The sequence below is a fragment of the Lactuca virosa genome, chromosome 4 (assembly GCF_052849685.1).
Source record: "Lactuca virosa cultivar CGN04683 chromosome 4, Lactuca_virosa_CGN04683_v6, whole genome shotgun sequence".
NCBI lineage: Eukaryota > Viridiplantae > Streptophyta > Magnoliopsida > Asterales > Asteraceae > Lactuca > Lactuca virosa.
In genome coordinates this window covers 51,651,434-51,664,506 of record NC_136429.1, presented here as the reverse complement: position 1 = coordinate 51,664,506, position 13,073 = coordinate 51,651,434, and the positions used below count along the sequence as shown (strand labels likewise).

The 13,073-nt window shown below is 39.4% G+C and overlaps 1 protein-coding gene across 1 annotated transcript; it reads left to right on the top strand.

Annotated features, from left to right (window-relative positions):
* The first annotated feature begins 10,735 nt into the window (after positions 1-10,735).
* On the top strand, positions 10,736-11,787 carry LOC145104076 (PLASMODESMATA CALLOSE-BINDING PROTEIN 5-like). Its single transcript, XM_079041355.1, has 3 exons — positions 10,736-11,256; positions 11,335-11,362; positions 11,507-11,787. The coding sequence occupies exons 1-3, from the start codon at positions 10,887-10,889 to the stop codon at positions 11,670-11,672; spliced, it is 564 nt and encodes a 187-aa protein (XP_078897481.1). The 5' UTR covers positions 10,736-10,886; the 3' UTR covers positions 11,673-11,787.
* The last annotated feature ends 1,286 nt before the right edge of the window (positions 11,788-13,073 follow it).

The window sequence follows — 13,073 nt, the reverse complement described above, 5'->3', positions numbered from 1 at the left end:
ATTCATTATACTTTTAATGAGGAGAGGGTTTGCCCTATCCTACCTGTTCGACTAACGACCCTCCACCAATCAAGGAAGCGGTGGGTGAGAGTGGACACCCATTAAACGACCATTTTATAGGCCATAACCTTATACCCCCCTTATAGATCGGCTTCGTGAATGAGGCCTACTAATGGTAAGACTAGCAATTTAAGTTATACATATATATAATATTAGACTTTTAATGCTATATATAGTATAAGGGTGTATTTTATACTTTTAAAATACTATGTGGGTTAATTTAATAAATTATACCTTTTAATTTAATTAAACATAAACCATGTCATTATGAATTTATTAACTCTCTTTTAATTATACTTTTAATTAAATTAATAAAACCATAAGGGTATAATTTGAACTTTTCAAAACTAGGGTTTTAGAATTTAAAATTTCAAAAATTAAACTTTTAATCAAAAATTTAAATTCCAAAACTTGAGGGCAAGTTTTGAAACATTTCAAAAACATTAGGGTTTAGAATTTAAATATTTCAAAATTAAACTTCTAATCAAAAATTTTAAATTCCAATGTTAGGGTTTAACTATTTAAATTTCAAAACTAAAACTTTTAAAGTTCAAATTTAAACTATAAAACCTAAGGGGTGAAAACTGAAACTTTTCCAAACTTTATCAAGAACATTCTAGATCAACAATTCAAATAAGGCAATTAACAATTAATTTGTGGTTATCTAATTTTGACCTAGTCCAATTACTTGCAATATAATTCACCAAATAACTTAAATAATTAAACATTATCTTATAAGGCAACAATTATTTGATTAAATGGAAATTATCTACTATTTTGGCAAGGATATTCACCCAAAATCAATAAAAATCGGATTTTACTAATTAAAAACGTTTATGGTAAGTATCCCAAGCCAAAACAGCAAGAAAATCGCGAAAATACACTGCCAGACCATTTGACTCGTCGAGTCTGGCCTGGACTCGTCGAGTTCAGCCGACTCGGCGAGTTCACCATATGACTCGGCGAGTCTACCAGTCAGAACCCAAAAAAAAATCGATTTTTCAAGCAATAAACGATCAAATATGCATCAATTCATCAACAAACAGCCCTAGGCTCTGATACCACTGATGGGTTTTGAGCACTACAACATTCCTATGGTGTACATGCAAACCCTAAAGCTTTGGATCTAGTTTGTCTAATGAACATGCAATAATCATCCAAAGCCATAAACCCTATATCTAGCATGTGATAATCAAATAACATATGAATTAGGGTTTAGATCTTACCTTGATTGTTATGTAGCAATAACAATCTCAATTCCTTCTTGTAATTGGATTCTGAAAGCTTAGTGTCACACCTCTAATGGAGTCACAAACACCATAAGCGATAAGGATGAAGAAAGAGGAGAGAGAGGACACCAAAAACGTCTAGAAACCCTAAGGAATCAGTTAGCCACGTTTTTGGTGCCCTAGGGGTCCTTAAATAGTGAGGCTATTAGGGTTATCTAACAAGGAAACCCTAATTTGATTGCTTAGGCCCTAAGCAACCCATGGACTCCTCCTTTAGAGGCCTTGGACGAATTCTAATGGGTTTCCCCATAGATTTCGTCCACTCCATCCTCTATGGAGTCCATTAGCCCAATATCCAACTATCACACAATTGATAATTTTAGTCCCCTTTATTTAATTAATGTCTTTTAGCCACAAAATTAATTCTGATTAATTCTTGACTATTATTAATTAAATAATATGATTTCTCTCTTAATATATTATTCATATAATATATTAATAAATCATAATTAATCTCTTTCTCCATAAATCATCCTATCAAGTTGCTTTGGTGAAGGCAACCTAAAAGGACCATGCTCGCAATCTGGTCAAGTACATACCAAAATAGTTATGGGCTTAGACACCTATCCAACACCACTACGGCCCAAAAAAATTACGCGCCCATCCTCACACCAGAGCAACCATAATCAAAAGATCGACAGATATGGGACCACTGCCATGAATCATGGTATCAAACCACGCTATCCTCCCTGACCAACCCTTAGAATTCTCGAAACCCTCCTCGATTCGAGTATGGATCCTATGCTTCCAGTACTACTGGCCCAATAGTACCTTCCACACCTATCCATACTTTCCTCAAGAATCATCTAGGGTCCTCTAAGACCTACTAATAAAATACTCCCAATACCTGCTCTACAACGAAACAACCACACTAAATACTTCCTAGGCTCTCCTAGGATTCCACCTACACCTCCTCTGCCATCATCTGCTGAAGAACCCCTACCAATGTCAGCTAATCACTTCATGAATACAATTACATGCAACAAAAATTAAATGATCCTTCGACTAAAGGACTCTACAACGGTTGGACTCGGAAAAGAGTTGCGCAATAGGTCCTAGTCCTTTATTCTAAGATTATTTAACCCTCATATAATGTAATTTAATGTATTCATTTGATGGTTAACTCTCATCGACATGGGTCCCATAAAGCATGAAGCAAGCAACATTCGACCATAGGAGCCGACTGGCACTAAAACACAATAAAATCAGACTGATTCTCGTACGAACTCTCGATCTCAAACTCCCAGCATCTCGAGTGCACCCTCACCCTGCCCTCACTCTCTCAAGAGTGGCTAATCATTCCTCATACTGACCCGCTATGAACCACACCCATTCTAGGGAAACCACCGCCTCCTCATCTAATAACGCAACTGGCCGACTAACCCCACATGACTCACCATACCACTAAATGCCACACGACTCTCCATTGGTGCTAGATGACTATTTCATGAATACAATCACATACCCCACAGTTTAAATAATCTTAGGCTAACGGATTCAATCCCACAACGGTTAGACTCAGACAAAAGTTGCACAGCGGGACCAAACCCCTTATCCTAAGATCATTTAAACCATGCAGCATGTGACTTAGCGCATTCACTCAATAGCTAATTCACACGCGAAAGAGTCATACCATAATTAATCAGGGATTCTATAAGAGATAAGGCATCATATAATCAGGCAATTCTATCATGCAATTCCTAAAGATCCCTAGCCTATCACTAACATGTTGTTCTAACATATCACACGATCAAATAACAGTGTGGTAATTTGGGGTCTAATTACTGGCTCCGGCTGATCGTACACACCGCATCCTCCTTGATTATTTTGAAAAAAAAATTGAAAATCATTTGTAAAATCTTTTTCCTTAGTTTGAGACTGGATTCACACGAGTGTTCCTCCAATTCACTCAAACCAAGGTTCTGATACCAACTTGTAACATCCCAAAAATTTCAACAATTTTAAACTTTTCAAAAAGATCCTTTTACTAATAAAATATTTACAAACTAGTGCTCTCAAAACATTATTTGAAAATCAGTGCCTCCCAAGATTAATGACATAAAATCAGAATGTGTACGGTGATGCCTTCGCCTTGCCACGAATCTCTGAAACACCTGAAAACATAAACCAAGAACTGTAATCACAAATTTTAGTGAGTTTCCCCCAAAGTACCAACACACAACAGATAACATATACAACAAACAACATGCATACAGAGCATTCAGCCTGACTGGAACGCCCCACCGGCCTACAGACTATTTGGACCGCTCACAAAACCTTCGGCATGACTGGACCGCCTCACCGGGCCTTCAGCCTATCTGGACCATTCTCCGAGCCTTCGCCTGATTGGTACGCCCAACTGGCCTTCATCCTATCCGGGCCGCCCTGTGTCTGTTGGCCTTCAGCACTAAGCAGGACCGCCTCAACCCAACCATAAACACAAACCATGTCGACATATACATAACAGATAAGCATACATATAACATACCGATATAAATATTACCGGGTTTGTTGACTGGAAGCACAAAGCAGTACAGTCTCAACCCAACCACACTACATCAACACATGCAACCGGTAAACATATAGCCAGAACATATAACAGACATATCTAATAGATCACCAAGCATAGCATCATTCTATCTACCACGATACAGATCTAACAGATCACCACAGTACTCAATCATACGATAAACCAGGATAACAATCCAAAGGGCCGACATTGGTGCCTTCGACCCGTAAGTACAGTGAGGAAAACTCACCTCGCACTGCCGAATCATAGAGACGATCCCGGATCCCTGGCTGTTGGCTAACAGATCCCCAAACTGCCAATATTAATACAACACACCATCAACAGCTGATCACACGAATAATCTCTGACTACAGATCCGCTAAAAATTACGCGCTATTAAATACCACAAATGACAACCCATTAACATCTAACTCCTGACTCACACTATGAGTCCAAATTAGGGTAAAAGACCTTTTTACCATTCCTCAAGCTTGGCCCAAGGTCAAGGCCCAAACTAGATGACCAAAGGCCCAAAATCCAAAATAAGCATTTAAGGCCCAAATATGGCCTAATTAGCCAAATTGGGCCCAAACCCATAATGGACCTAACCCAAGAAGGCCCAATACCCTAAAAGGCCCAAATATCCAAAATTCAACCCTGGTTAAACTTCTGGTCAATGGTCAAATGTCCAAAAGGTCAACAATTCTAGAAAACTCAACTTGGCCGAGTATGCCCCGCGTACTCAGCTGGTACGCCCGGCGTACACCCTTTGGGGCCAGTACATGCAGCGTACCAAATGGATATGCCCAGCGTACTCCTCTGATCCCCAACTACTCCAAAAAGCCCTTAATCACTTAAGTCCTTCCTCCAAACTCTCAGATCTTATTCCCATAGATGACTTATCACGTAAAGTTGGCAACTTTACTTGCAAGATCAAGATCAAGCCTTTGAAACAACCTTAGCTCACAAGGACCAACCATAAGAGGCCCAAAAGAAGATCTAACTAAAAAGATGACAAGATCAAAGCTTTTTACCTTCAATAGATTGCAAAAGATGGAAAACTTCTGGATCTACAAGCTCCCCTCTAGATGGTGATTCTTCCACAAGCTCCAAGCTCTTCAAAGTGCACAAAGATGCTCCAAGATCCTTCACAATGGCTTAAAAGCTCCAAGATAAAGGCTAAGGGTCAACTTTTAGGGTTTAGGAGCCTTAGAGGCTGATAAAAGACAAGGCTCATGAAAGAAATGAGGTTTAAATAGGGTCAAGGACCAAAAATTAGGGTTTTATGCCTGAAGGGGGAACGCCTCGTGTACCCCTTAGTACGCCCGACGTACTCAACGATCACCCGCGACCATCATACCCAATACGCCCCGCGTACTAGATTGCCCTCCAAAACTCTCAAACTTCACTCGACCTTAACTCCTTCGTCCTAAGTCTGTTTCCAACGAACTTTATATCCTCAAAAAGGTGATGAGAAGCCCTACACTTTTAACAACTCACCCTTGCCTTAAAACTTCCTGAACAAGAACCCAACATTCATAAAGGCCCAAACTAACAAATTACGATTATACCCTTGGGCTCCGAACCACCATCGAACACTCGAATTACTTAGACTTTAACAACCTCATCCAAAGAGGACCAAATCTTTTCTTTCCCAAGGCACTAAGCCTTATGATAACTGATGATCGGGCCACAACCCCGAATAATGAAGCAAATTCAAAACCGAGTGTTACATCATCTTTGTGATTGATTTTAGTCACCGGTCGATTAAAGCATACATATGCAAAAGGTGAAAATTGTAAGATGACGACCAAATTTGTAGTTTTTTGACAACTATGGGGCGATCTATGTAGTTTTTACTATTCTTCTTCGTGCTTTCATGTATATTCACTTAGGGTGCCTAACCATATTAGTTTTCTTAATGAAATTATCAAGAAAAAAATCATGTAAGTGTAAAATAGTCATTTTAGGTGTGTGGATCTATCTTGGTGATCATGTTTGTGTTGTCTTTTGCTGTATTTTTTGCCTTATAATTGGATGTTTCAATTTTTTGGATTTATCTATTTTGGGTTAAATGCAAGAAATAATAATTTCATAGTAGTGTTACTGGTATGTGTGTGTGACTGAACAAAATGGCTTAAATTAAGTAAATTGAGATGCATGATTTATGATAATGATTTTTTTACTTGTATTACTGATAAACATGTGCAATTGTTGAACATATTGATGTTCTTTTGGGTTGTGTTAAAGAAGAAATATAGAATAATATCACCAAAGGGTTTATGGACAAAATAAAGATACAAAAGAAGAAAATAATGACTATCAAAGTAGTTAAAGTTGTTGATTTTGTTGATTCTTTTAAGTCACCAAAGGGAATATGTTTGCATAACTACTATGATTCAAAGAAGTATATCAATTTATTCTATAATCAATAATTCTTGAAGTTTGATTGTTCGGATGGTTAATTTTCGTTTTCGAATCATGTAAATTTATGCATCTGATGTGCACTATGTTTCCTTTAGTTTTTTTCATTATTTTAAGACAAATATTCAAAAATGGTCCTAATGGTTTCCAAGAATATCAAGTTCAGTCTCTATTTTTTTAATTGTTAGGAAGTAAAGTGGATAACTAGCAAAGCTATGCACACAAGACACAATATTTATGTGGTTCGGTCAAGGTGACCTACGTCCATGGGAAGGATGGGAGTATTCTTTTAATTCATAGCTCTCAAACAGAGGTTACAAGTACAATTACACAAAGATTCGTCTATAATTCTAGAATTCCAGATACAAAATGACTTAACATGCATCCCTATTTATATTTGAGGGATCAAACCTAAAACCCTAATGGGCCAAGCCCATTGGACCATAGGCCCATGAAAGGTGTCAACCAATCACAATCTGCTATGCAATATCTTCTGGAACATTCTTCCATGTCATACAACCCATGAGCATAAGCAACACACATGATGGATCACCTTGTGCCATAGTGGAGCATCATGATGTATAAGTGGTGCATCATGAACACTAATGGCCCAACATCCATCATGGTGGCACAACTTGGTGTAATCCTTAAGCAATACCAACTTCTAAGCATCCTTGAACGATCTTGAGCATCATAGAAGACTTCATAGCATACTTAGCTCATCAAGGACCAAGATGGTCCATCTTGCACCATCATGGTGCAACAGGAATATGGATGGCACAAGTGACTTCAAGTATGGCACAAGAACATCCAGATTTTAGCAACAACATCACCATGGCGCAAAAGGAACATGCATGACGCAACAAGGCCATGCATGGCGCAAGAGCATTCCTTATGGCGCAAGAGGAGTACCCCTTAGCGCAAGAGGGATCCTCATGGCGCAAGAGGAACCCCTCAGGGTGCAAGAGGGAGAATTATGGTGCAAGAAGGAATGTCATGGTGCAATAGCATCCTTCTTGGCCCATACCTTTAACATATGGCGCAAAAAGGTCCCCTTGTTACTCCATATCACTCCCAAGTACTCCAAACCTCTTCCAGGTCGCAAGAGGAACCCCTCAGGGCGCAAGAGGAACCCCTCATGGCGCAAGAGGAACCCCTCAGGGCGCAAGAGGGAGAATTATGGTGCAAGAAGGAATGTAATGGCGCAATAGCATCCTTCTTGGCCCATACCTTTAACATATGGCGCAACAAGGTCCCCTTGTTACTCCATATCACTCCCAAGTGCTCCAAACCTCTTCCAGGTCCTCCAAACCCCCTTATGTATGATCTGTTCCTATGGTACTTGATCCGTTCCTTTGTCAGACAATCCATTACTTTCTCAGATGATCTGTTCCTTTGTCACATGCTCCATGAACCTCAAGTGCTCCATTGAGTTCCAAGTGCTCAATGTAACACCCCAACTCCCAGGTATAAGATTTAAAGCATTATGTACATGTTTATGGACCTACTCGATGAGTTGGTTGCCCCAACTCGTCGTGTAGAGGCGGGATATCCCGCGTGGATTATTCGACCCACTCGACGAGTCGGAGGACCTAGACTCGACGAGTAGGAGCTGGAAAATGAAACCCTAATTTTTATGGTTTGCACCCTATTTAAAGGACCTTAAGTCCTTACCTCCAGTCCCTTACCACCTCTTGACGGCCAGAAGAAACCCTAATCGCTATTAATCTTATTCTTGAGTGTTTGTGAGGCTTAAAGAGTGATTTTGGTGTGATTTGTGAAGAAGGTGTGAAGTACAAGAAGCTTGGAGCAAAGAGGAGCTTGTGGATCTGACTCTACTTCTTCTTGGCATCATTTTGAAGGTAACAAGTCGTTACCTTGACTTATCTTTAGCTAGATCTTTTCATGTTTAGGTTTAGGGCCATCTTTAGCATTTTTGGGAGTCATTTCGTGTATTGGGTATGATCTGAAGTTGTAACTTTAGATCTGGACTCCTCTTGGTCCCTATAGCCATAAAGTTAACTGATTTATCAAGCTTGGGTCTCTCTCTTTGGGTTAAACCTTTCCCTTAGTTTGGTTTTGGCATTTAGGACCATGCATGCACGTAAAGATTGCAACTTTACATGGAAACCATGCCCTAGGAGGTTAGATCTGCATTTTTGGGCTTTGGGGTGGCTTAAAACCGTCTATATAAGAAAAAGACTGAAGGGACTCGACGAGTGCATGAGTCAACTCAACGAGTCGAAAGAGGGTTTCCCGTTTTTGGTTTCTGCATGGACTCGGCGAGTCGGTGAGACGACTCGACGAGTCAGTTAGGGTTTTCCCGACATTGGACACGCATGGACTCGACGAGTTGTTAGGAAACTCGGCGAGTCAACTGGGGTTTTCAAGATTTCTCGAGTTCTGGAAGGACTCGACGAGTCAGTAAGCTACACTCAACGAGTTGGGTCAACATGGACTGTTGACCTTGACCGTTGACTTTGACTTTGACCAAGGGTTGACCGGTTTGACTTATGGGGGTATTTTAGTAAATTGGAAATTTATGGAAGTGGTCTTATGGTAAATATAGGTGGTGGAGTTCGTGGCTGTGATTCGAGAGTTTAATCTTATCACTTCAGTTCGACATTTGTGAGGTGAGTTTTCCTTACTATACTCAAGGGTCGAAGGCACCAAGGCCGACCCTTTTGGATTGTTATCCTGATATGTTATGCTAGTATGATCCGTTAGATCAGTATCCTGGTAGATAGGATGATGTTATATTGTTATGATCTGTTAGGTCGGTTTGTATGTCTATGGACTGTTATGTGATTATCTGATATATGTGCACATGTTTGATTGGTGGTTGAGGCTTATCTGCTTTGTGCGAAAGCCAATAGACCTGGGCATTCCAACCCGATGGTTGTGGGTCGTGAGTATTCCATCCCGAGGATGATTGGACTCGTAGTATGTGGGCATTCTAACCTGATGGTTGTGGGCCTGGGGTATTCCATCCCGATGATGATTGGACCCATAGTATATTGGCATTCCAACCCGATGGTTGAGAGCCTGGGGTATTCCAACCCGATGGTTGACTGGACCCATAGCATGCTGTTTGTGATTACATGTATATTGTTGTGTGTATGAGTATTTTGGAGGAACTCACTAAGCTTCGGGCTTACAGTTTCAGTTTTGGTTTCAGGTACATCAGATGATCGCGGGAAGGCGAAGGCATGATCGTACAACTCCTTACTTTTTATGATTTTGATTTCTGGGATACTCTGACATGGAACTATTTTGAAAACACTTTGTAATAATTAATGGTTTAAATTGTTTGAAAAAGTTTTAATTGGCTCAAATTTTATGGATGTTACGCTCAAAATGCTCCATGAACATGATCCAAATGCTCGAGTCACATTTAACAATCTCCACCTTGACTTGAGAATCCTGTGAAGTCCACCTCGAACAAGAACTTCCTCTCCCTTCCTGTCATTCGTCCTCGAAGGGACCTACCTCCTCTGAACATCAACCAAGTCCCAGCAAAGCTTGAACTTCTCCGTGGGTAACGACTTTGTCAACAAATCTGCTGGGTCGGGCTTATTATACTTGTATTGTATGATTATGGATATTAACCATATACAAGCACTAAAGCACTCCTTTGAAGGCCAACATAGGCAAAACATATCTCAAAGTACTAAGGAGTCAAAGTGGTAAGACCTCGTTTGATAGACATATTTTCAGTTACAAACAAATCTTTCTGGTTGAATGGATCAGGAAGACTATTTGATTTGCACAAAAAAAAAAGTTTTTCCTGGTAAAATATGTATTTCCCAAAAAGCCACAAAACCATATATTTCTGGCTGAATGAGCCGGAAAGACAATTGTGCCCCAAACTTTGTCTCTTTCTTTTTTAGATTATTAATTTTTTTAATTTCTTTTTATTGGATTATTATTTTTTATTGGATTATTATCTATTAATAAATATTATTTATATTATATAATATTTATATATTAATAAATATTACTTTATTGTATTATTAATTTCTTTTAGTTATATTTTTTAATTTATTTTTATTGGATTAATTTTTTTTTGAAGAAAAACACCATCTTAATTTATTTTAATTTATTTTAAAAAAGAGACAATGTTAGTTTGAGAAATAGCAATCCTTGGACATGATTTGATTTATTTACTATTGTTTATAAGTTGATCTCTTTTACTTTTTTTGGTATACATTGTACGTTTGAGCGTTGTTTCCATATATGAAGTAAATTAGACATCCTCACGTGCATGTAACTTATTTTCCTTTTATATAAAAAGAATGTGGATACAAATTTTTTTTAGTTTTCTTAACATCTTTCGATATATATTTTTCAAACTTAGTTAAATTAAATAAAATAAATTAAAAACTACCCTTTTAAATTTACACATCTTGTTACCCCCAATCTCCACCGTCCAATAAAAACCAACAAAACGACACAACTCACAGCAGTTTCATACTTTCATTACAATTTACACCCTTCTCTCTCCCCCACGATCTATCTTCTCCCAGTAACCCAACGGTCATATATTCCTTGTAAAAGAAACCCTCCATCGTCAAACCTTTAATCATTACTTCAACTGTTCAACAATGGCTCTGGAACTTTCTTGTTCTGTCCACCTTTTCCTCATCGTCTCCACCACAATCCCCCTATGCGCCACCGCCTTCTCCTGGCCTACCCTCCGCCAACAACAATCACAACCCTACGGCGTCTCAATGAAGCTCTGGTGTGTCGCCAAGAACAACGCCGACGACACCGCCCTTCAATCCGCCCTCGATTGGGCTTGTGGAACCGGTGGAGCCGATTGTGCTCCCATCCAGCAGGGCGGCGGTTGTTACGATCCCGCGGACATCAGAAGAACAGCGTCGTATGCGTTCAACAATTACTGTATCAAGAACGGAATGACGGAAGATACCTGCAATTTCGCCAATACCGCCGCCCTCACTTCCCTTGATCCAAGTAAATTTTCATTTCCCCCTCTTTCTACTTCATGAATCCTGTTTAAAGATTTTAATCGAATCGATCTGATTTTTTCAGGTCACAGCAACTGCAAATTCCCATCGAGGTATGTATCTTTTGATTAACTATCGAATCTTGAAACGAAATTTGAAAAAAGAAGCATTGTAATCCACAAGAATGCCCAGAAAACAGTTTATGGATCTTGATTTGAAATGAAAATTGAAGAATGTGATTGAATTTGAAATTTCAGTTCGGAGGGGAAGAGTGGAGAAGGAACGACGGCGGTAGGCGGAGGCGGAGGAGGAGGCGCATCGACTGCAGATCTTACAAGTAAAGGAGTGAATAATGGTGGTATGTGGTTATGGTGTTTTTGGTTTTTGGTTATAGTTCATTTACTTTGGTTAAATGTTGTTTAGATTTGATTTTGTTTCTATATTTCGTTTCCCCCCTTTGAATGTGTAATTTTGTAAAGCCAAAATGGCTTTATTTTAGGAATTTTGTTAATGAAACTCAACTAGTTTTAAGTTTTAAGTGATTGATTATTACTACTTGTAATTAGAGGTGCTAAGAAAGTATTTTAATGATGCGGGCTGATTTATCCACATAGGTTTTTTTATCTATCCACTGAAAAAATAGTGGATAGACAATTATACCCTCATTTAACTTGAGAGTAAATTACGTAAAACAGATCTGCAAATTATTCTTCTTCCACTTCCTTTTCAGTGATCACGGAAGAGCAGGTCCTCCGGACTCCGGTCACCATCTCCGGTGATCACCTCCTCTAAACTACCACATCCCTCCATCTCCCACCACCACTAACCTCCATCCCTCTCACTCAAAAGTAGAACCTGACCCTCTCTAAACTATCTTCCCCTCTCTTCCCCGATTACCATCTCCGGAAACCACTGATAAGTTGAAGGTCTTTAAGATTGTGTTAGATGACACCCTTGATTATCTTCGTGATTCCATCTCCTCCATGGATGTGAAATACGGTGATAAGTTGCTCAGCCTTAACAAAATCGACGACCTGAAAACATGGTTGAGCACTGATCTTACCAACCAAGATACGTGTTTGGATGCTCCGGAAGAAATGAACTCGACATTTCTTGTAGATGTTAACTCTAAAATGCAGAACTCCACCGAGTACGCCATCAATAGTTTGACAATTGTTTCCAAGATCTCAGGGATATTAGGGAAATTTAATATTCAGATCCACAGGAAAGTGCTGGGTGAGAGGGAATCTAAGTAGACGGAATGGGTGATAGTGAGTTGCAGGTTAGTCGGAGAGATTTGTTTACCGGTTCTTCGGCGGTGTTTTATTGAGTTGTTCCCCGGAGAGGCGGAGATAGTCGTCGCCGATTGCAGGCGAGAGAGAAAGAGAATGGTTGTCGGAGATCGTGATTGGGATCCTACTGTTGAGTGAGAGGGGCGGCGGTTTAGTAGTGGTTTGGAGAAGGTGGGGAGCGGTTAGTTTAGAGCAGGTGGTCGCCGGAGATGGTGACCGGAGCACCTGCTTTACATTGATGGTGGTGGTGAGTGAAAACTAAAAAGAAGTGGAACGGTGGAAGAAGAAGAGTCGCTGAATATTTGCAGATTTGTGTTTCACTTACTCTAAATTAACGAGGGTATAATTGTCCATCTACTAATTTTCCAGTGGATGGATAAAAAAAACTAAGTGGAAATATCAGCACCCTTTAATGAGTGACGACATATTTGCGTTTTAGTTGTGTTGTATTTAATTATTTTTAAACAAATGAAGTTGCAAAAAATTGACGTTCGATTTTTGAGATTGTATAGAAGTAAATAAATATTACGCA

Coding starts and splice junctions, on each gene's coding strand:
- LOC145104076 (XM_079041355.1), top strand. CDS start 10,887: ATGGCTCTGGAACTTTCTTGTTCTGTCCACCTTTTCCTCATCGTCTCC. Junction 11,257..11,334: donor CCTCACTTCCCTTGATCCAA/GTAAATTTTCAT, acceptor TGATTTTTTCAG/GTCACAGCAACTGCAAATTC. Junction 11,363..11,506: donor AACTGCAAATTCCCATCGAG/GTATGTATCTTT, acceptor TTGAAATTTCAG/TTCGGAGGGGAAGAGTGGAG.